The sequence below is a fragment of the Tiliqua scincoides genome, chromosome 9 (genome assembly GCF_035046505.1).
Source record: "Tiliqua scincoides isolate rTilSci1 chromosome 9, rTilSci1.hap2, whole genome shotgun sequence".
In the NCBI taxonomy this organism is placed as follows: Eukaryota; Metazoa; Chordata; class Lepidosauria; order Squamata; family Scincidae; genus Tiliqua; species Tiliqua scincoides.
The window spans coordinates 9,143,912-9,164,133 of record NC_089829.1 but is presented as its reverse complement, the minus strand read 5'-3'; the positions used below and the strand labels follow the sequence as shown (position 1 = coordinate 9,164,133).

At 46.5% G+C, this 20,222-nt stretch overlaps 1 protein-coding gene across 1 annotated transcript; it reads left to right on the top strand.

The window, feature by feature from the left end:
• Window positions 1-3,615: 3,615 nt before the first annotated feature.
• On the top strand, window positions 3,616-17,379 carry LOC136660288 (arylacetamide deacetylase-like 4). Its single transcript, XM_066637414.1, has 5 exons — window positions 3,616-3,863; window positions 5,726-5,765; window positions 12,401-12,617; window positions 14,289-14,352; window positions 16,605-17,379. The coding sequence occupies exons 1-5, from the start codon at window positions 3,616-3,618 to the stop codon at window positions 17,377-17,379; spliced, it is 1,344 nt and encodes a 447-aa protein (XP_066493511.1).
• The last annotated feature ends 2,843 nt before the right edge of the window (window positions 17,380-20,222 follow it).

Genomic DNA, 20,222 nt, shown 5'->3' with positions numbered 1-20,222 from the left:
ACCATTAGTTTTTTAACGATTCACAAGGCGCACTATGCTGCTGGTGGGGGGGGGCCACATCCCCCAATGGCCCTACTAATAAAGGACCCTTCCCCAAACTCCTACAGCACACCTGAAGACCATTCACAACACACCAATGTGCCATGGCACGCTGGTTGAAAATGACTGATTTGGAGCCAAACTAGATAGGTTGCATCACTGTCTTTTCTTTCTTTTTCTTTTTTCTTTTTGTTTGCTGTGCAGCTAATTAGGAGCTGGGATTGTGTTGTGGTTCAGGAATTGGACATAGACCTGGATGATGCAGGTTCAAAAACCAGCTCAGCCACAAAGTTTTCTGGGTGACCTTGGGCTAGACCTGGCCACGGTGATCCATGTTAAGGTGACATCGAGGTTAGATTATTGTAACGCGCTTTATGTGGGGCTGCCCCTGAAGACGGTTCAGAAACTGCAATTAGTGCAGAATGTGGCGGCCCGTGTGGTCACTGGAGCTAGGCGGTTTGACTCTGTCAGCCCGCTTCTCCGGGGGCTGCATTGGCTGCCCATTCGTTTCCGGGCCCAATTCAAGGTGCTGGTTTTGACCTTTAAAGCCCTATACTCAGTGGTGGGATTCAAATAAATTAACAACAGGTTCTATGTCCTAATGAGCAATGAGCAACTCAGCTTCAACTGTCTGCTGCAAAGGAAGTTGAAAGACTATGGCTGCACTCCTATACTGTACAGTACACACTTTCCTGGGAGTAAGTCCAATTGAACATAATGGGACTTACTTCTGAGTAGACAGTCATAGGCTTGCACTGTAACTTTAACCCAATGTCTAAATCCAAATTGCAAGGCTGCAGTTCTGTCCTCTATAGTCATACTTACAGGCTTCTGGCCACTAGTTTCCAAGGAGGATAAACATGCGGCTGAAATGCACACTTCACATGGACATTTTTTCTTGAATTCTCAAGGCAGTTGTATAATGAAATCAGGAAGGCACCAAGAAGAGGAGGTGGGAACTGCCAGGGCTCCAGGTTACCAACCTCTGGAGACACCACAGCAGCATAGCACCTTCACATCTGCACAAACCAACTTGCTGCACTGGGCTTTGAGCTGGGCCACCTTCCTTCTCAGTGGGAACTTGGTGATTTTTACCAGAGCAGTCAATCCTCTCAAGGATCTGGTTCACTTTTAGTGGTGAACATCTGGTCAGCAAAAGTGCACTGAGCACATAGTCTGACACCTCATCAACCAAAAGCAACAACAGCATAGTAACATCTTTACATCTCCCCTTCTTTTTTGTTCTATTACAGCATTCCTCAGCATGTGCCTCTCGCCATTTTGCATGGCCCACCTCTAGGAAGCAGAACTGGAATGACTTTATCACCAGTTATTTCCATACTAAGAGGCCAGACATGATGCAACAAACCACAGTAAGAGGCTCAGGCTACAATCCTATCCACTTTTTCCTGGTAGTAAGTCCCATTGACTATAATGGAACTTACTTCTGAGTAGACATGCATAGGATTGGGCTCCCAGGGTAGATGGGAGGGCTTTTTTGAGTGCAAAAAAAGCAGAACTGAGCCTCCTACCACTGTTTGTTGCATCGTATTGCTGGTCTCACTGCCAGGCAGTGGAGGTCTGGGGAGGGGGTCCTGCCATGAGTACCACTGGGCACCACCTCAAGTACCACTGGTTGAGAAATGCTGCTCTATTGCTTTTACCACCCAGCCCCAAAAAGAATTCCAGTGAACTCTAAAGCTTCCCCCTCCAACTTCCAACTCTGCAATCCAATGCATGTCTACTCAGAAGCCCAACAAGTTCAAGGGGAGTTGTTGACTTCCAGGGTTTGAGAGAGAATGGCAGCCTTGAAGGACAGTTTCACTAATGAGCAAAAAAGTACTATGAGGGGACTGTTCTTCTAGGTTGCTTTCCGACAGGCAACAGCAGATACCAATCACTTTGGTCTACTCTAGTGGCGATTCTCCCACAAGTTTGAGGGCTGCTACTGACCAGGGAGTGCAAAGCAGGGGCCTGCAGTGGGTGGGGAGGCAGGTGAGGCAGAACCTCCCCACCACAGTCCTTCAAAAATGTTGCAGCTGTGTAGGTGCCCAAGCACCCACAACCCAGCCTAAAAATGAAAATTAACAGCACATGTAACAAGCCTTGCAGGTTTTGAGGTTCACCTTGATCACAAGTTCTTCCCAGTGCTTCTCCAGTTCTTCTTCATTAGGTGATAAGACCTAAACCCAATCTGCAAACTTGTTCAAAAAATTTTCAATTTCTAGTCAGCCTGCCATTTCAGGGGGGGAGGGGGGAGAATAACCTAAAGGAACTTTTCTGCTAGAGAAGCAGCAATGCTAACTGTACCATCCTCAGCACACTTACCTGGGAATAGCAGCCCAATCCTATGCAAGCCTACATAGGAGTAAATCACATTATAAAGTCAATTGGGCTTGCTTCCCAGGTGTGAGTAGGATTGCAGCCTAAGGGCTATCCAACTTTCCAGGGCCAATGCAGCCACATTGCAGTCCTGAGGTAAGGGAACAAACATTCCCTTGTCACAAGGAGACCTCCAGGACTTGGTGCTGGAAAGTTACAGTTAAGAGGACTTAGGACCCAATCCTATCCAATTTTCCAGTGCCAGTGCAGCTGTACCAATAGCGCATGCACTGCATCCTGTTGTGGGGGGCAGGGAACATTTGTTCCCTTACCTCAGGGCTGCATTGTGACTGCACAGGTGCTAGAAGAAAGCCTCACTGAGCACAATAGGACTTACTTCTGAGTAGACATGCATGGGATTGTGCCCTAAGGCTGCAATCCTACTTCCACTTTCCTGGGAATAAGCCACATTGGCTATAATGAGATTTACTTCTGAGTAGATATGCATAGGATTCTGCTCAAAGGCTGCAATCCTATCCACACTTTCCTGGGAGTAAGACCCATTGAACACAATAGGACTTACTTCTGAGAAGACCTGCATAGGATTGTACCCTTAATGAAGTAATGTTTTGTGCCACATTCCTGCCTTTTTTTAACCTGAGGAATTTCAGCTGTGGGAGCATCACCTCTATGTGTCTGATAGTGTATTATACAATCATTGTGTAACAGCACATTGTATTGCAATGAAAAGATCCCAGGCACAAAACTGCATTCTCAAACCCCAAGGATGAAAACCAACCCCATGTTGCAGTCCTGTCCTTGTGGGAAGTAAGGGCACAATCCCTATGCCTGTCTACTCAGAAGTAAGTCCCATTATAGTCAACAGAGCTTACTGCAGCATGAGAGCCCAAGCCTATGCATGTTTACTCATTATAGAGTCTCATTATAGCCAAAGGGGCTTACTCGCAGGAAAGTGTGGCTAGGACTGCAGCCTTTGAGCACAATCCTATGCATGTCTACTCAGGAGTAAGTCATTATAGCCAAAGGGGCTTACTCCCAGGAAAGTGTGGATAGGATCGCAGCCTCAGTGATGAGGATGAGATGCTTCCTTTGCCTTCTGATTGACAGTGGCTAAAATCCTAACCACACATTCCTGAGAGTAAGCCCCATTGAACAAAATAGGAGTTACTTCTGAGTAGACCTGGTTAGGATTGTGCTCAGTGCCTACCCAGACGTAAGTTCCATTGTGTGCCCATGGACGGGGGGGGGCCCTCGCCCTCGAGGCGGCGGGGGCTCTTTGGGTGGGAGCTGCTCCGGCGCCCTCCTCTTCATCCCGCCTGGAGAGCTGAGCCCAAGGAGCCTCCAGGCACAGGAGCAGTCTACTCACCAGTCGGCCAGCTTGGCCAGGGAGGGGAGGTGCAGGGCGGGCAGCTGGGCTACTTCTGTCGCCTTCATCAGCGGGCACGCTGGCCGTTCGCGCTCCTTTCTCAGGAGCTGCGAAAGTGAGCTCGCAAGGGCTGGTGAGCGGCAGCCGCGTCGTGGGAGACTCCAGTTGGCCGCGTCCGGCTCGCCCCTTCAGCCCCAGCAGCTTCAGCACCCGCTGGGAGTGACCCCCTTTCCCCCGGGACAGGTTGGCCCCACACAGCTGCTGCCCCCAGGAGGGTTAGCCCTGACATTTCAAGGTGCGAGCTCCCTGGCCAGCAAACGGTTCTTAGAACCAACAGCTGGTTTAGGTAGGGGTTCTATAGAATAGGTGAGAACCTGCTGAATCCCACCACTGCCTATACTGCTCTGGGCCAGGGTATCTCAGAGATCGCCTACTTCCGTATAATCCGGCTCATCCTCTTAGGTCATCAGAGAAGGCCTTTTTACAAGTGCCGCCGCCTAAGGAGGTATGTGGGGCGGCGGCAAGAAATAGGGCCTTCTCAGTAGTGGCACCAACATTATGGAACTCCCTTCCCCTTGACTTGAGAATGGCTCCCTCTCTTGAGACTTTTCGGTGAGGCCTGAAGACATTTTTGTTTAAAGAAGCCTTCTGAGTGCATGGCCTTTTTAAACATCTTTTCTGTATCTTTTTAGTATTTTTACAGGCCTGATTCCTCTGATTTGCTACGTTTTGCTCTTTTTATCTGACTTTTTATCTGACTATGGTTTTTATGGGTATATGTTAATGTGTTTTTAATATGTTTTTATTTGTGGTTAAATTATGTTTTTAATCTGTTTTTAATATGTTGTGAGCCACCCTGGGTCCCTTTGGGGAGAAGGGCGGCATATAAATAAAATTATTATTATTATTATTATTATTATTATTATTATTATTATTATTATTATTATTATTATTATTATTATTATTATAGTCGCTGTCTCACAGCCTCACCTACCCCACAGGGTTGTTGTGAGGGCAAAGGAGAGAAGGCACCATGTATACTACCCTAAGCTCCTTGGAGGGAGGGCGGGACAAAGATGTGAAAAATATATAAAAAGCAGTTTGGGGGAGGAGACCATTTTGATCAGGCCCTGACCAAAGATAATAACAGAACATAACATACATAAATCTATTATTTCTACATAACAGATGTAGAAATAAACATCTCTCACACTTGGGTGCAAAACCTACATGGATTTCCTTATCTGTGACACATCCATGAGTTTTGTTGTTGTTTTTTTTAATGTGGAATATCCAAGCACCTCTTTCATACTTCTCCACTGTGAATTTGGAGTCTTCCACATGGGTTTTTGAATTGCAAAGGTGGTTCTCCATATCCAGGGGTTTTGAGTCCTCAGAGATGAGATAGTGCCTTCAACTGGATCTCACAGCAGCTCTCCTTTGCTACAGTTTGTCCGCTCCTGGATTTGGGCTGTTAAGGGCAGCTACCTCTCCCCCTTGCTTGCGGTGAGCAGGAGGGACAGCCGTGAAAGCAGGTTTTGCTTGGTGTTTTGCAAAGTAGGTGAGGAGGAGGGTGAGCTAACAGTGTTTCAATCCTCTTCCCACTGGAGAGGCAGAGAGATGCAATCTAAGAACATGAACATAAGAACACAAGAAGAGCCCCTCTGGATTAGGCCAAAGGCCCATCTAATCCAGCCTCCTGTATCTCACAGTGGCTCACCAACGGCCTGCCATCTGTTTATATTTCTCTACGTACATCTGCTCAGAAGTACGTCCCATTGTGTTCAGTGGGGCCTACTCCCAGGAAAGTTGTGTAAGAATTCAGCCCAAATTGCAGGGAAGGAGGCACGCATTTTGTCTCACAAACTACCACTTGTCCACTTGCATCAGCCTCCTTGCTGAACGTGTCTGCGCAAAACACTTGGCTTCCATCCATGAGGAATTCTTTCTATCCACCTGGCTTGATTCCCTTTGCAGAGGGATCGGCGTCTTCCAAGACATGGTTAAAGACAGGAAGGTGTGGGCGTGCTTCTCCTTCCAATAATAATAATAATAATAATAATAATAATAATAATAAACTTTATTTGTATCCCGCCCTTCTCCCTGAAAGGGACCCAGGGTGGCTTACAACATGTAAAAACAATTTTAAAAAGCATGATTTAACACACATAAAAACATATTAAAAACACATTAACAGAGGCCATAAAAACAGTAGTCAGAATAAAGTCAGAATAAAAAGAGCATAAAACAGCAAATCATAGAGGAATCCAGCCTGTCAAAAGAAACTAAAAGATGTATAAAAGTGTTAAAAAGGCCATGGAATCAGAAGGCTTGTTTAAAGAGCAGGGTCTTCAGGCCTCGCCGAAAAAACTCAAGAGAGGGAGCCATTCTCAAGTCAAGGGGAAGGGAGTTCCACAACGTTGGTGCCACTATTGAGAAGGCCCTATTTCTTGCTGCCGCCCTACGAACCTCCTTGGGCGGTGGCACTTGTAAAAAGGCCTTCTCTGATGACCTGAGAGGACGAGCCGGATTGTACGGGAGTAGGCGATCTCTAAGATAGCCTGGCACAGAGCAGGTCCACCCTGATCTCTTTCACATGCCCTGAACATGGGTGTGTGATTGCACAGGAAGGAGGTGTACATTTGGGGCAGTAGCTTATACAGCAGGTTCCACTGAGCAGGGGAGAGCTGCAGCACAGTCCGAAGGGGGATGCTGCAATCTCTCCTTGCTCATTCTCTTGCTCCCTCCATTGCTTCCCCACCCTTCCTCCCTGGCTGAGAGTCCAACCAATTGGTGGAGCAACAGACAAGCATGGCACTTTTTCTTCCCAGGCAGCAGAAAGGGATTCTGACACAATCCTACACATGCTTATTCAGCACAACAAATGAACAGCATGCGGATTCTGCTGTCACTGGCTAAAGCAGGGCATTTACCGCCCTCAGAAGGGCAAAGCCACAGTGGGGAGCTCCCACCCCTTTCAGCAAGCAAGTGCTGCTGGAATACCTGCAGACACAGGAGAAGGAGAGGCAGAATAGTGAGGCATTCTCCACTGCCCTGGAAAGGACCAATCAGTTGCTGTAGCTCAGCCCAGGTGATATCAAACAATCATGTATCTGTTTCCTGATTGCTGCCCCCATTTCTCCTGCTTTCCTTTTCTGTCTCTCCCGTGTCTCTGTTTTGATTGCAAATGCCTTGAATTTCTAACTTTATTATACTAAAAGAAAAAGAAAGGAAAAAAGAAAACACACAATAAAATGAAAACAAAAAAAAACATGAAAAATAGTTTTAAAGTACAGATAAAGAAAGCATCTAATAATGTAGCATGAGCAAAGTCAAATGTTCTAATTACTTGGAACTTTAAATCTTAATAATCTAAGGGCACAATCCAAAAGTGCCCTTGGGCCAACGCAAGTCCCTTGCGCCGGCCCAGGAGGGTCACAAACATGCCATTAGGCACGTTCGCGCCTCCTTGAGAGGAAGCTGGGCCGGCCTGTGGAGGCTGATAGAAGCCTCTGTGCCTGTTTCCTCCTTGAGTCTTGCATTGGCCCGGTGTTGGCATTCATGGGCGGGGGGGGGCAGGTGGTGGGCGGGGGGGGGCAGGTGGTGGGTGGCCCCGGGGGCCGGTGGGTGGGGAGCGGAAGGCTGGGCTGAGATCCAGCAGTTATGCCAGATCCCAACCCCCGTTCCCGGGGAGAACAGGATGACTCCAAGCTGCTCTGGTCTCCTTGGACTTGCGCCACCTCTTCAGGTGGCGCAAGTCCAAGGAGACTCGTAGGGGCCAGCTGCCCTTACCCAAGGGTAAGGGGAAAAGTTTTCCCTTGACTCTGGCTGAGCCGTTTATGGCCACTATCCTGTGTTGGATACAGTGCAAGCCTCCTGGTTTGCCTACTCCAGCGCAGGACAGGATTGCGCCCTAAATTTCTACCCATATATAAATTTCCCCTCTATCTTCTTTTCTCATCTATCTTCCATCTTTTCCAATAATTCTTAGATACTTTCCAAATTTAATTCTCGCACTGGAGATTTTGGAGGGGATTTGCCTTTTTGCAGCTATCCAAGAGTACTGAGCATCCTTCTTGTAGCCATGATTTCTTTATTCGTAAGTTAGAAGTTCAAAACATTGCAGAGTCCAGCACAAATTAAAATGGCTTAATCCCAATTTAAGGAACTCATTTCCCCAAAGTCACCACTAGAGGTAAGCATTGCTCCTTCCTGAATGTCTTGAATGTCTTTACCGAAAGAAAGAAAGAAAGAAAGAAAGAAAGAAAGAAAGAAAGAAAGAAAGAAAGAAAGAAAGAAAGAAATGTTCCAGATAAGTAACTGAGAAATATTTCCAGAATGACAACAACAATTTTGGCAACATAGAAATTGTAAGCAAACGGCAAGGTCAGTCTTTCGTTTGTTCACTAATTACTGTCAACAATCCATAAAAACACACAAGTCCCTTTTCATCTTATTCCCAGTATTTAGAATCATCACTGAACAGTTAAACTTTACTGCACATCTTCTATTTCACAAGTAAATTCTCTCCTTTGCTGTAATCTCATCTGGAATTTCTATCAGTTGTTAATTCTTTAATCTTTAATTTTTTCTTATTCTGGCTGTTGTTTTCACCTTTATCTTTTAAATCTGCAGGCTTTCTCTTTCTTTCCTAAGTCCATTCTCCGCCGCATGGCCCCCAAAAACAAACTGCTTGAAGGAGGGCAGATTTACCTTCCTTCTGCTTGCTGAGCTCTATGTTTTCCGTCTCCCTCTCTCTAAACTGTTCAGGAGCCCGCTCCAAGGGAAAGAACAGGTGCATGGAGGAAGTTTTATAGTTTAGCTCCAAGTATACCCTTTCCATCCAGGGTATCTTGTTGTCGCCTGCAGATGCACCTTGCCAATGCAGATCTTCAGCAAGATTACCAGTCCACCATTCCTCTAGGCTCCGCCCCCACAAACCCTAGATTGCAAATGACTTTTGAACATTGAACCCATCTTCTTATCCCATTGTTGTGCACATTGCTTTGAGAGTTATTTTGTTAAAAAATTTTACATACACGTTCCAAATCAAATGTATCTTTGATCACAGGGCACACTCCTATGGTCATTTTGTAGAATAGCCCTGTGGGCGCTTATCATCTGCCTGCTTTCCTCATATGTCCTTGCTGAGTTGACTCCTTCTGGGTGTCAGCTAGAGGTGTAAATGAGCTGGGAGTGGAGCTCTGGGACCTATTCTACAACAGGAACAATAACATCATCAACAGGGGCAACAGTGCTGGCTTGGAAACTTTTTTTCAAAGGATCTGAGCTGAAAAGCTGTCAGATTCTCCAGGAGGCACACTGAGAAATGTGCCTAAGGATATATGCTCATAGCTAGACCATCTGTTTTGCAAGGACTGTCTGAGAGACAGTGTATAGTTCATGCCACATTAAAGCTACAAATTCTGTGGAAATTGAATTGTAGAGTGTGACTTGTACTAAATTTGTGACTCTGGGGTGTGTGCATCATAATGAGTTTCTGCACTCCAAAAGTTACCACCGCAGCACCGAGATGCCAGCCATATCCCTTACCTGTCTGTCATAGGACAAAGAAACACATGTGCCTTGACCACGGTAATCTCAATGGAGCTGGAGAGTGGTGAATTATCTGGTAATGTGAAACATCAGCTGCTCACCTCTAAGCAAGCCCCAGCAGGTCTTGTGCCCAATTTTGTAACCATTTAAGAAGCAACTTGAAGACAAGAGCAACAGGATTTCACGTGCACATGATATAAGAACCTTTGCAGCAGTTACAGTTAGGATAGAAAGGAGATTTCTATTTCTAGATTTCTCCTGTAGTGGATTCTCTGGAATAGGCCATATTTCAACCATCACTTTTGGTCTGTATCTGCGACTATTATTCGCTCACAATTTACCAATCTCTTGTCTTTGGGCTTGAACGACTGTACCTGAACCCCCTACGAATACTGGGCCTGAGATGCACCCTGCTGAAACTTCAATTTCCGTTTTAAAATCATTCTTATTAACAGTAAAAAAAATAAAACATATACAGTACAATATTTACAGATTACACCTGCATATTGCAAATATGGGTCACGTGTTGTAAAACTGTATTAGACCAGGAAGATTCAGGTTCAAATCTCTGCTCAGCCGCAAAAGCTCCCTGGGAGATCTTGGGTCAGTCACACTCTCTCAGTCTCACTGAACTCACAGGGTTGTTGAGAGGACAAAAGGATGGAAGGAACCATGTACACCACCCTGAGTTCCACGAAGGAAGGGTGGTGTGGAAAAGGAAAATAAATAAATAATTGTTAGTTATGGGTGTATCAGTAATCTGAATATGAAATCAATCAAAGATGATGTTCTGATAGTTTCCCGGTGAACAAGCAGCCAGCAAACTATAGGGGAGGGTTCTGAAAGGCTTTTGTGCCCCCAGGGAGCTTGTGCAAGCACCTTTTTTGCAGACAGTGCAGAGAACAGACAAGGTTGTGCATCAGAAGAGGCATGAGGAAGTTTGGGTGATGTTCAGTGACTCACCTCTTCTGAACCTCCAGGTGCCCCCCGTGGGAGCAGTGCCTGAAAAGACCCCAAGGGAGTTCAAACTGATTCACCATCTCTCCTTTCCGTGGCTTGTTGATTCACAGAAGTGGCCCTCCTTCACCCCGCCTCTTCATTTCCCCTCTGAACCACGGAGCTGTGTGCTGCTGGGCACTGCACAGGAGCCCAGTGCAGGAGGGAGTTGGTTCCCAAGTGCACAGGTTAACCTGTGTTGGAAGCAACCCTGGGAACATGAGGCAGGATGGAGCTTTGCGGATAACAGGCTGATTTCCTTTCAGCAACATTCATTCTTCCTAACATACAACCGAGCCAAACATGAAATCACACTGTTTTCTGTAGTTTGTAGTATTACACCAGGCTTGAATCCAGGTGGCATGTCTTTGGACCTCACATTACAGAACACCCAGTACATACATTAAACTGACTGGCCTGTTTAATGTATGGCCTGTTTAATGTTTAATCTGGCCTCAGATCTTTCGCTTCTTTCTAAATTAATATTCCCTTCACTGTCTTCCAGTCTGAATTGGGAAATCACTGACTAGTGTGATTGCTAAAAAAACAACCAAGTAGTTTCTGAGGAATGCCACCAAACAAGAAGGTTAATGTGGGTTCGTGAGCTTGTCTTTCTATGATTGCCTCTCTACTTATTGGAGAGATCTTCCTGAGGCAAGACTCCATTTGCCTCTGATGCCATGAGGGACGCACCTACTTGCGTTCTGCTGAGCCAACGGGATGACACTTGCTGAAGTTTTCTTGAGTCTGGCCTTGTGTATCTGCATCTTCGTTCCGTGTGTGCTGTTTACACGGACCATTTACTATGCCGTCACCAGGACAGACATGCCTCCAGGATTCAAACAACGTACAATACTACTAGCTGTAGATATAGTGCGTGATTGCTCATTTGGTTTGGTAAGCTTTCCCGTGCTTGAACACACAATAGTCTTGCAACTGTTTTCTCTCCTTCCCAAATCATGGTTGGGGTTGATCTGGGTGCCCCTGAGAAATGCCATCATGTGGGAAACCAAATGTGGGTGGCAGAGGGTGGCTTTTTACAGTGATGCATGCTTTGCACACGGAAGGCTCCGTTCTCAATTCCTGGCAGGATTTCCAGGTCAGTCTGGGGGAGAACTTGAACCTGTATTCCATGAAGAGCTGCTGACAGCCAGTACTGGACAATACTGAGCTAGATGGCTCAAAAGTCTATCAGGATTATGAAAGGGAGGGTATGAATGACTGAGTCTTTACCCTGGTCACAGTTCCAATCTAAGTAGATTTTTCCAGGAAAATTTGGAACTTCCTAGGAAAATGACCTCACCCACGTCACAGGTTTGCTGTGAGGACAAAACGATGGAAGGAACCCTTCTCCATGGAGAAAGGGCAGTATGAAAAGGTGAAACAAAAATACAGAAATGCAAAATAAATTGTTCCCTGTCCCCAAAGGGCTCACAGTCTAAAAAGAGGTGCAGGAAGCAGGGCCTCTTTTGTGCTGGTGTATCTAACATGGAATTCCCTCCCTGTTACACTAAGGACTGTGCCATCTCCAGAGGGGTTCCAGGGAGGACTCAAGACACATTCATTCTGTAAAGTTTTGGAGGCAGTAGGAGGCTGAGGTTTAAGTTGGGCTGCAATGTCAGTTGGATCACTCTCTGACCTGGTCTCTGCTCTGCTGTGTTTTTAAACAATATGCACAGTGATTGTGATTTCTATTATATTTTTTGTATTTTATTATTGTAAGCCACTTTGATAAGAGAGAGAGAGAGAGAGAGAGAGAGAGAGAGAGAGAGAGAGATCACTCAGGCTACAGCAACAGCTCTGGAAAAGACAGATGAGAAATTTTCCAAAAGGTCTCCAAAATTTTGGTCACTAGAGGTGTCACCCTCCCCCCCTGCTGTCTGCATGCCTTGCATGCCCTAGTGTTGGCACTTGTTATTTATCATTTCAGGTCAAATGGTTGAGAGCAGAAGATGCACCCTGACTTTGTGGGAGTACATCCCCCCCCCCAAAGCATTTATCACCTCATCTCAAGGAGGCAGAATTCACTTGCAAAGTGTTTTAAAATATCCAACATTAAATGTGTCCTGCTTTATTCTCTGTATGTTATTCTGAAATTAGGGGACGTTTTTGGAGAAGCTTGGTGTCTGCCAGGAATTTATATTGCCACGGCTAGTGTTTGATGGAATTCCAGCTTCACAGGACTCAAACCTGCTCATCAAGGATCTGGTTTTTGATGATGTCCCCGTGAGGGTGTACTGGCCCAAAACACCAGTTGCTGTCCGAAGGAAGGGATTTCTCTACCTTCATGGTGGAATGGGTCTATTTGGGAGCTTTCGTAAGTTCTTTTGAGAACTTTTTGAGGATTTATTTTTGAGGACTTTTTGGTTGGGAGACTTTAAAAAAAACATGTCATGGACCTTCACAATAGCAGTTCTCAAAACCTTGACACATTTGGTCCTTGGACCTATGCCAACTCTTTAGCTGGTGTGAGTACAAGTAGGCTCAGGGCAGGTTGGTGTGGGCAAAAGAGGATAGGACCTTGGTGTGCCTGGCTGTGACGAAAATCGTTCCCCTCCCGCTTCCAAAAGGCCAACATCCTGAGCCATTCCTCACCCTTCCCTGATCCTCCCCTGAAACCCCCCAACAGTTAAGCAACCTGCTCCAGGGGAGCATGGAAGGTTCTACCTATGCCAATGAACAAGGCTTCCAGAAATGGGATCCATCTCAGTTCTAGGACCATAGGACACTGCCTTCGAATGAGTCAGACTGAATCCATCATGGGCTTCTCAATTGTCCTCTAGGGCAGGGGGTGTCAAACTAATTTCATACAGCATGCCAAAGGCATACCTGCTGAGGGCCCGAAGTGATGACAGAAAGCAGGAAGTGATGACCAGAAATAAGTACTTTCCCCCCTCACTTCGGGACTCATTAGCTGCAAATAGCAGAAGAGAAAATACACAAATCTTGATAATGCTTTCAAAATATGGGAGAGCCCAATTATCACGTGGGCCACCCTTTCAGCAGTGATATCTTAGAACAGCTCAGCAGCTGAGAGCAGATGGTGGTGGTGCTGGGAGAGCCCGAGAGCTGGATAAAGAGCTTCAGGGGGCTGTGTCTGGCCTGCAGGCCTTTGACACCCCTGCTCTGGGGCTTCAGACCTTGCTGTACCAGGAGATGCAGTGCAGCAGGCGATTGAGTTCAGAACCTGAACCTTCTGCACACACAGCAGGTTCTCTGCTACTGAACTACACTCCTTCCTTCTAATTCCCTTTTCTTTCATAACACGCTTTTATTTATCTTAGGGCGCAATCCTAGTCCTCACTTGGGCTGGCGCAAGTCCCTTGTGCCAGCCAAATGTTGCGAAAGTGCCGTCAACCACTTTCACGCTGACGCAACTGTACTTCAACTGGCACAAGGGACTTGTGCCATCCTCCTTGCACCAATGTGGGTCCTGGGGAGGGTGGTTTTGCACTCTCTGAGCTTGGCTGGCATGGGGATAAGAAGGGGGCGTGGGGGTTGGAGGGAGGTGTTCCAGGGCAGGGGGTGGGTGGGTGGCGGGTGTTCCCGGGGGTGGGAGGGTAGGCAGGGAGCAGGAGGCAGGGTCAGGATCTGGCAGTTTTGCTGGATCCTAGCTCCATTCCAGGGCAGTCTGGGACAGTCCCGGACTGCTTGGATTTGCGCCACCAATTGAGGAGGTGCAGATCTGAGTAGCTCCATTGGAATGGCAGTGGCTCTTCCTGGGGTAAGGGGAAAAGTTTCCCCTTGCCTTTGGGCGAGCCTCTGGCTGCCTGCAACCTGCACTGGATACAGCACAGGCATACTGGGCTTCCTGTTCCAGTGCAAGTTAGGATAGGGCTGCCCTTGATTAGAATGGAACAAAATAATGGAATCATATCTGCTCCCAGTGCCTCCCCGGCTTCATGGCATCCGCAGAAAAGATGTTATTGCTTCATTGATGATCATTGAACTTGTCCACTAATCTCCATTGGAAAAACTTGTTTTTCAGGAGGATACGGACGGGTTTGCCGTGCCATTGTCCGAGAAAGTGATTCTGTGGTTGTGTGTGTCGGGTACGTGGCTTTGTACTCATTGTGTTAGAAAGGAGTACATTACAATGGCTGTAGGGTTTGCTTATAAATTCTGGGCTGTTTGGGGCTGCCTGCCCCCAAACAGCAGGCTCACTCCCTGGTGCAGAGTCTGTGTGTGTGACCAGAAGGGGGCAGCCTCATGTTAACCAAGTCACCCTTGCAGGACTATGCTTTCTGGGAGCAGAGCAGGTCTAAAAGAGATCTCAGTCATTGTGGCCTCATCCCAGGACTTAGGTAAACTTCATGTTCACAGTTCCATTGATTGTATTTGCCAGGGCAGTGTTTCTCAGACTGAGGGTTGGGACCCACTAGGTGGGTCCACTAGAAGCCAATTTCAAGTGGGTCCCCATTCATTTCAACGTGTATTTTATTTTAATATATTAAACTTGATGCTACCATGGTATGTGACTGCATTTGTAGAAATGTTACAGATCTATAGCAGGCTACTAGGCAGGAATGGGAACTTGAGTAGGGGCATTGACTTGAGTCTGAGGCCACCTGACTTAGCACTGATTCCCCTCACATGCGCACTTGAGCCTGTTTTTTCAGCACATGAAAGACCTTGCAGCAGGTAAGTTCCAGCCAGGATACAGTGAAGGGTTAATGTTTTGGTTTTGCATGGGGGGAGGCTAGAGCATGCTCTCTTGCCTGTCTCTGACAGGAACCAATGATCATTGGATGGATGGGCAGTCTGATATTTTCTTTGACTGAGGTAGGGCAGGAGGAGGAGCCCAAGGGGTTCTTTGCTGAAAGCCCAGGCCTTAACTCTTAAAGGGGCCACTGCAAACACCACATTCTATCTCCTCGCCAGATCTTCTGCTATTCCACTACAGAGCCCAAAGGGATTCTTGCCTTAGAATTGACTGGAGAAGCCCAGGGTGGGGGAGGAGGTGGTTCATAGCAATCATGCTTTCAAACCTCATGGTTCCAGTAGCGTAGCTAGAGGGGGTGCAAAGCACTAAGTTTTGCAGGGAGCCTCAACTCAGCTGGCAAAGCAGTACATGTTACATGGAGCCTCACTGCTAGCTGACTGGAATGGTTCTGAAACAGGGACATTCAGTTCAGGGCAGCAAGTGAAGCGGAACCAGCCTTTCATAGTCCATGGAAAAGCACTGCAGCTGCCCCACCTGCATACTCCCATGGAAGCTCTCCTTACACCTGAGAAAGTGGGTGTAAAGAGAGCCTCCTCTGGTGTAAGGAGAGCCTCCTCAGGTGTAAGCAGGTAAGGCAGCTGTGGTTCTTTTCCACAAACAGGAATGGGACAGTTCTGCCTTACCTGCTGCCCTGCTCTGAAGGGGAGGGGGCCGCTTGCACACCTGCAGTGAGGCCCCATGAGACGTGTAGTGCTTTGCAAGCTGAAGTGAGGCTCCCTGCAAAACTTAGTGCTTTGCACCCCTTCCAGCTATGCTACTGGTGGGCTACGTTGTTACATGGGAGGGGAAGTTTCATTGAATGACTGGCTACAATGGGACTACTTCTGAGTTGAGGTTTGAGTCGCCCTGGTAAGCTTACCGGCTGTTATGCGTGACCCTCGTCCCTCTTGCCGCTTTTGTCTCCACTCTCTCGCAGTCCGTTGCACCCCCTCCTGCGTTGTTTAGAGATGGGATGGAGACATCAGGGGAGTATTAAATGAGAACTCCCACACACACACACACACACACACACACACACACACACCCCAGCAGCAGCTCTGCTTCTTTTCACAGCTGGCTTTTTAATGGGAACGACTCATGATTCGAGTATTTTCGAGTCACGAAAATGCTCTGGATGACTCAGAAAGTGCCCCCTTAATGACTCTTTTTTGAGTCAAGTCACAGGGGGCAGAGACTCATGACTCAACTCAAGCCACGCTGGACTTGGCCATCCCTGCTACTGGGTATACACTTCTAACAATGATAGTCAATGGGGCTTACTTCAGGGTACTGTGGATAGGATTGCAGCCTTTGGGAAGTTTGGGGGGATTCTTTTTAAACAGACGAACAACTGCTTGGGAGGGTTAGGAGGGTTCTTCTTTATTTTAAATAATTTTTAAAACTTATTGTAAACTTTTAATTTACTTAATTTGATTTTGTGTATGGAAGTGTTAAATACTGACATCGCTTCCAGTGGGTTGCAACATTATCAAAAGGGGGTCGTGGTGCTATAAAGTTTGAGGACCACTGTGCTAGGGGTTATTCAATCACATAAAAAAGTATAAAAATAATGAATTTGAACCATTTTTGTAATTACTTTAGGTTTCGTTTAGCTCCTGAGCATCCGTACCCAACCCAGATAAGAGACTGTCTCACGGCTGCCATACACTTTCTGAAGCACGCTGAAGATTACGGAGTTGACCCCAATCGTATTATTATAGGTGGGGATAGTAGTGGCGGCACATATGCTGCAGCTGTTGCCCAAGAACTGGTGTCCCAAGTGGATCTCCCAAGGCTCCGAGCACAGATTCTGATCTACCCGTTCCTCCAGGCCCTGGATTTCAATTTGCCTTCCTACCAGCAATATCACTCAGCTGCTCTTTTATGCAAAAGAGTAGCTATCAAATTTGGGTTCATTGCTCTTGGTAAGCAGGTTAGAGATCTGGATGGAGTGATGAAGAATGCCCATGTTCCTGAGGCCATGAGGGTGAAATACAGCAAATGGATTAGTGCCGACCTCATTCCGGCTGAGTTCAAGGTCAAGGCCTCTGAGCCCCCAGTGCTTGCTCCATTTTCAGAAGAACTGTATGAGGCGTGCAAGGCAGCACTTGAGACCAGGTTCTCTCCACTTCTAGCTGATGATGAGGTTATCCGGCAACTGCCCGAGACTTTCCTTTTGACCTGTGAATACGACATTCTCAGGGATGATGGACTTTTGTACAAGAAACGCTTAGAGGACCATGGCGTGCCGGTGACCTGGTGCCATGCTCAGGATGGCTTCCATGGGATCCTCCTACTGTTTGAATATCCGTTTGTTGAATCTCAAAGCTCAAAGGACTGTTTCAAATGTGCGATGCATTTTTTGCAAGGTATCTAATAAAAACCAATGTTTGTCAGCAAGTGATATCTTCATATTGCTGCACAGGGACATTCGTTTGAGTTTAGTAACCTGAATTGTTTGACAATAAAAGGCTGTTAAGTCCTTCGTGTTGCACTGTAATGGAGAAGCTGTTTCACTGTTGATGTTTTGGATCAAGTGTTTCCCAAATTGCTCTTTTAAAGTCATGCTAACATTTCACATCAAAAGTGTTCCACGTTGGTGGTAGTTTTAGCAGCCAGGGAATGGTAGCAGTAATGGCCTCTGCGAGCACCACATAAGGGAGGAGTGGAAACCACCAGGAAGACGTGGGCTAACTGGTTGAAACAGAGCTTTTCTTTTTTAATGCTAACTCTGACGCTGGCCTTGTAAAAAGACGGAAGTGCTGTTGGTCCTCACTACCCACTGACAGGGAATTACTTTGGTTGAAACTGGACCAATTAGGTCTGGATAAGCGACTCCTCTTAATTTAAGATACAAGATACAAGAAACCTTTATTGGCATATTTAAAATCCAAGCAGTATAAAACAAAAGATTTGATGGAGGGATATATGAATCAGAAAGTTCACCTCCAACCATGACCAACCAGGCCTTGCTGCCACATATCAACCATTTGTGACCATCATAGAAATACGTCTCTTAATTATCATATTTATATATTTAGCCACCACCCCAGAAAGCTCTTCATTTACCCCACTAAGTATGTATATAATTTTATTCTGGTCATTCCGACTGCCTTCTCTTAATTAGGAAGCTCTATTCGGAGACTAACTGCCATGTTAAATTAACACCCTGTGGGAAACTTTCAGCCTCAATTCCCACAAACTTAGGAGTCACACGAGGATGTGTTCTGGCCCCTACATTGTTTAATGCAGTGGTTCTCACACCTTTTAGACTGGGACCCACTTTGCAGAGTGACAATCTGTCCGGGACCCACCGGAAGTGATGTCATCAACTTGGAAGTGATGTCAGAAAGTGACCTAATCAAGCAGGAAGTGACATCACTGTTCTCACCTAGTAGTTCATAAACTGCAAATGACAAAATAGTCCAGCTCAGAAGCTTGTTTCAATTCTCACCACACACACACACACACACACACACACCCATTGCTACCAAGCATCCCACCTGCTGACTGTATTAAAGGGAGAGTATCTCATGGTATTCTATTAGCTTGTGTTGGGTTATTTCTCAGCCATTTCCCAATAGCAAAGTATAAGGAGAAAAAAACCTATTTAAACCTTGACACAAGCAAAATATATCCTGGACTACAGGATTGCCAGAGCAAATATTCTGCAAAAGTCAGCTTGGAAGAAGATCAGCATCTCAGCTTATCAGAGCCACAAAAGCTGTAGGAAGGGCTTCCTATGCACCACTTGCACATCAGGCTTAGATAACTGTGTCTTGCTCGCACACCAGCCAGTATTTTCACTAATAGTAAAAAGCCAAACCGCTAGGCTGCAAAGGAGATCACAGGGACAGACTGCTGCCTTGCATTTCAGAGACCATTCCTGGCACTAGACCAACAGATGTACCTTCCCTCCCTCCATCTCTAAACAATGGCATCAGCTTTCTATAAAGGTTCCATAATTAAATGCAAGGACCAAATCCATATCAGTTGACCAGTCAGGCTTTGTGTGTACATTTTCACACAAAAGAATGGTATGCTACAAATAGACCTGTGTGAACACACCACAAACACCAAGCATTTGATAAGCCAATCAGTGAGAGCTCAGTCCTATGCATGTCTACTCAGAAGACCCATTATAGTCAAAGGAGCTTACTCCCAGGTAAACGCGGATAGGACTGCAGCCTGAATCACTGTTATGTAGCACAGCAGGACTTCTGCCATAATGTTTGACCTATTCTCCTCAAGTCACTTTTACAATCAGGGGGCTTCTCAAGTTTTAGCAAGGCCTGCCAAGACTTTGGACTGACAATCAGCCTGAAGAAAACACAGGACATGGTTCAGGATGTGGACTCACCTCCCTGCATTACAATCTCTGTGCACGAACTGGAGGTTGTCCATGACTTTGTGTACCTTGGCTCAACGATCTCCAACACTCTTTCTCTCAATACTGAGCTAAACAGACGCATCGTAAAGCAGCTACCACGTTTTTCACGCTCACAAAGAGAGTCTGGTTCAACAAGAAGTTGACGGAACATACCAAGATCCAGGTCTACAGAGCTTGCATCTTGAGTACACTTCTGTACTGCAGCGAGTCATGGACTCTTCGTACACAACAGGAGAAGCTGAACGCTTTCCACATGTGCTGCCTCCGACGCATCCTTCTGGCAGGACAAAGTTCCAAACAACACAGTCCTGGAACTAGCTGGAATTCCTAGCGTGTATACAGTGCTGAAACAGAGACGCCTGCGTTGGTTTGGTCATGTTGTGAGAATGGGCGATGGTCGGATCCCAAAGGATCTCCTCTATGGAGAACTTGTGCAGGGAAAGTGCCCTACGGGTAGACCACAGCTGTGCTACAAGGATATCTGCAAGAGGGATCTGAAAGCCTTAGGAATGAACCTCAACAGATGGGAAACCTTGGCCTCTGAGCATTCTGCTTGAAGGCAGGCTGTGCAGCATGGCCTTTCCCAGTTTGAAGAGACACTTTGCCAACAGACTGAGGCAAAGAAAGAAGTCCCATAGCCAGGGAGACAGACCAAGGACACACTACACTTGCTCCCAGTGTGGAAGGGATTGTCACTCCCGAATCGGCCTTTTCAGCCACACTAGACGCTGTGCCACAACCACCATTCAGAGCGTGATACCATAGTCTTTCGAGACTGAAGGTTGCCAACAACGAATTTTAGAAAGTTCATAAATTGAGACACCTGTTTC

Bases quoted from the DNA above. Each gene is read 5' to 3' on its own strand.
- LOC136660288 (XM_066637414.1), top strand. From the start codon at position 3,616: ATGGACGGGGGGGGGCCCTCGCCCTCGAGGCGGCGGGGGCTCTTTGGG. The intron at 3,864-5,725 runs GTGAGCTCGCAA...TTCCCTTTGCAG, and splicing joins CTTTCTCAGGAGCTGCGAAA to AGGGATCGGCGTCTTCCAAG. The intron at 5,766-12,400 runs GTGTGGGCGTGC...TTCTGAAATTAG, and splicing joins ACATGGTTAAAGACAGGAAG to GGGACGTTTTTGGAGAAGCT.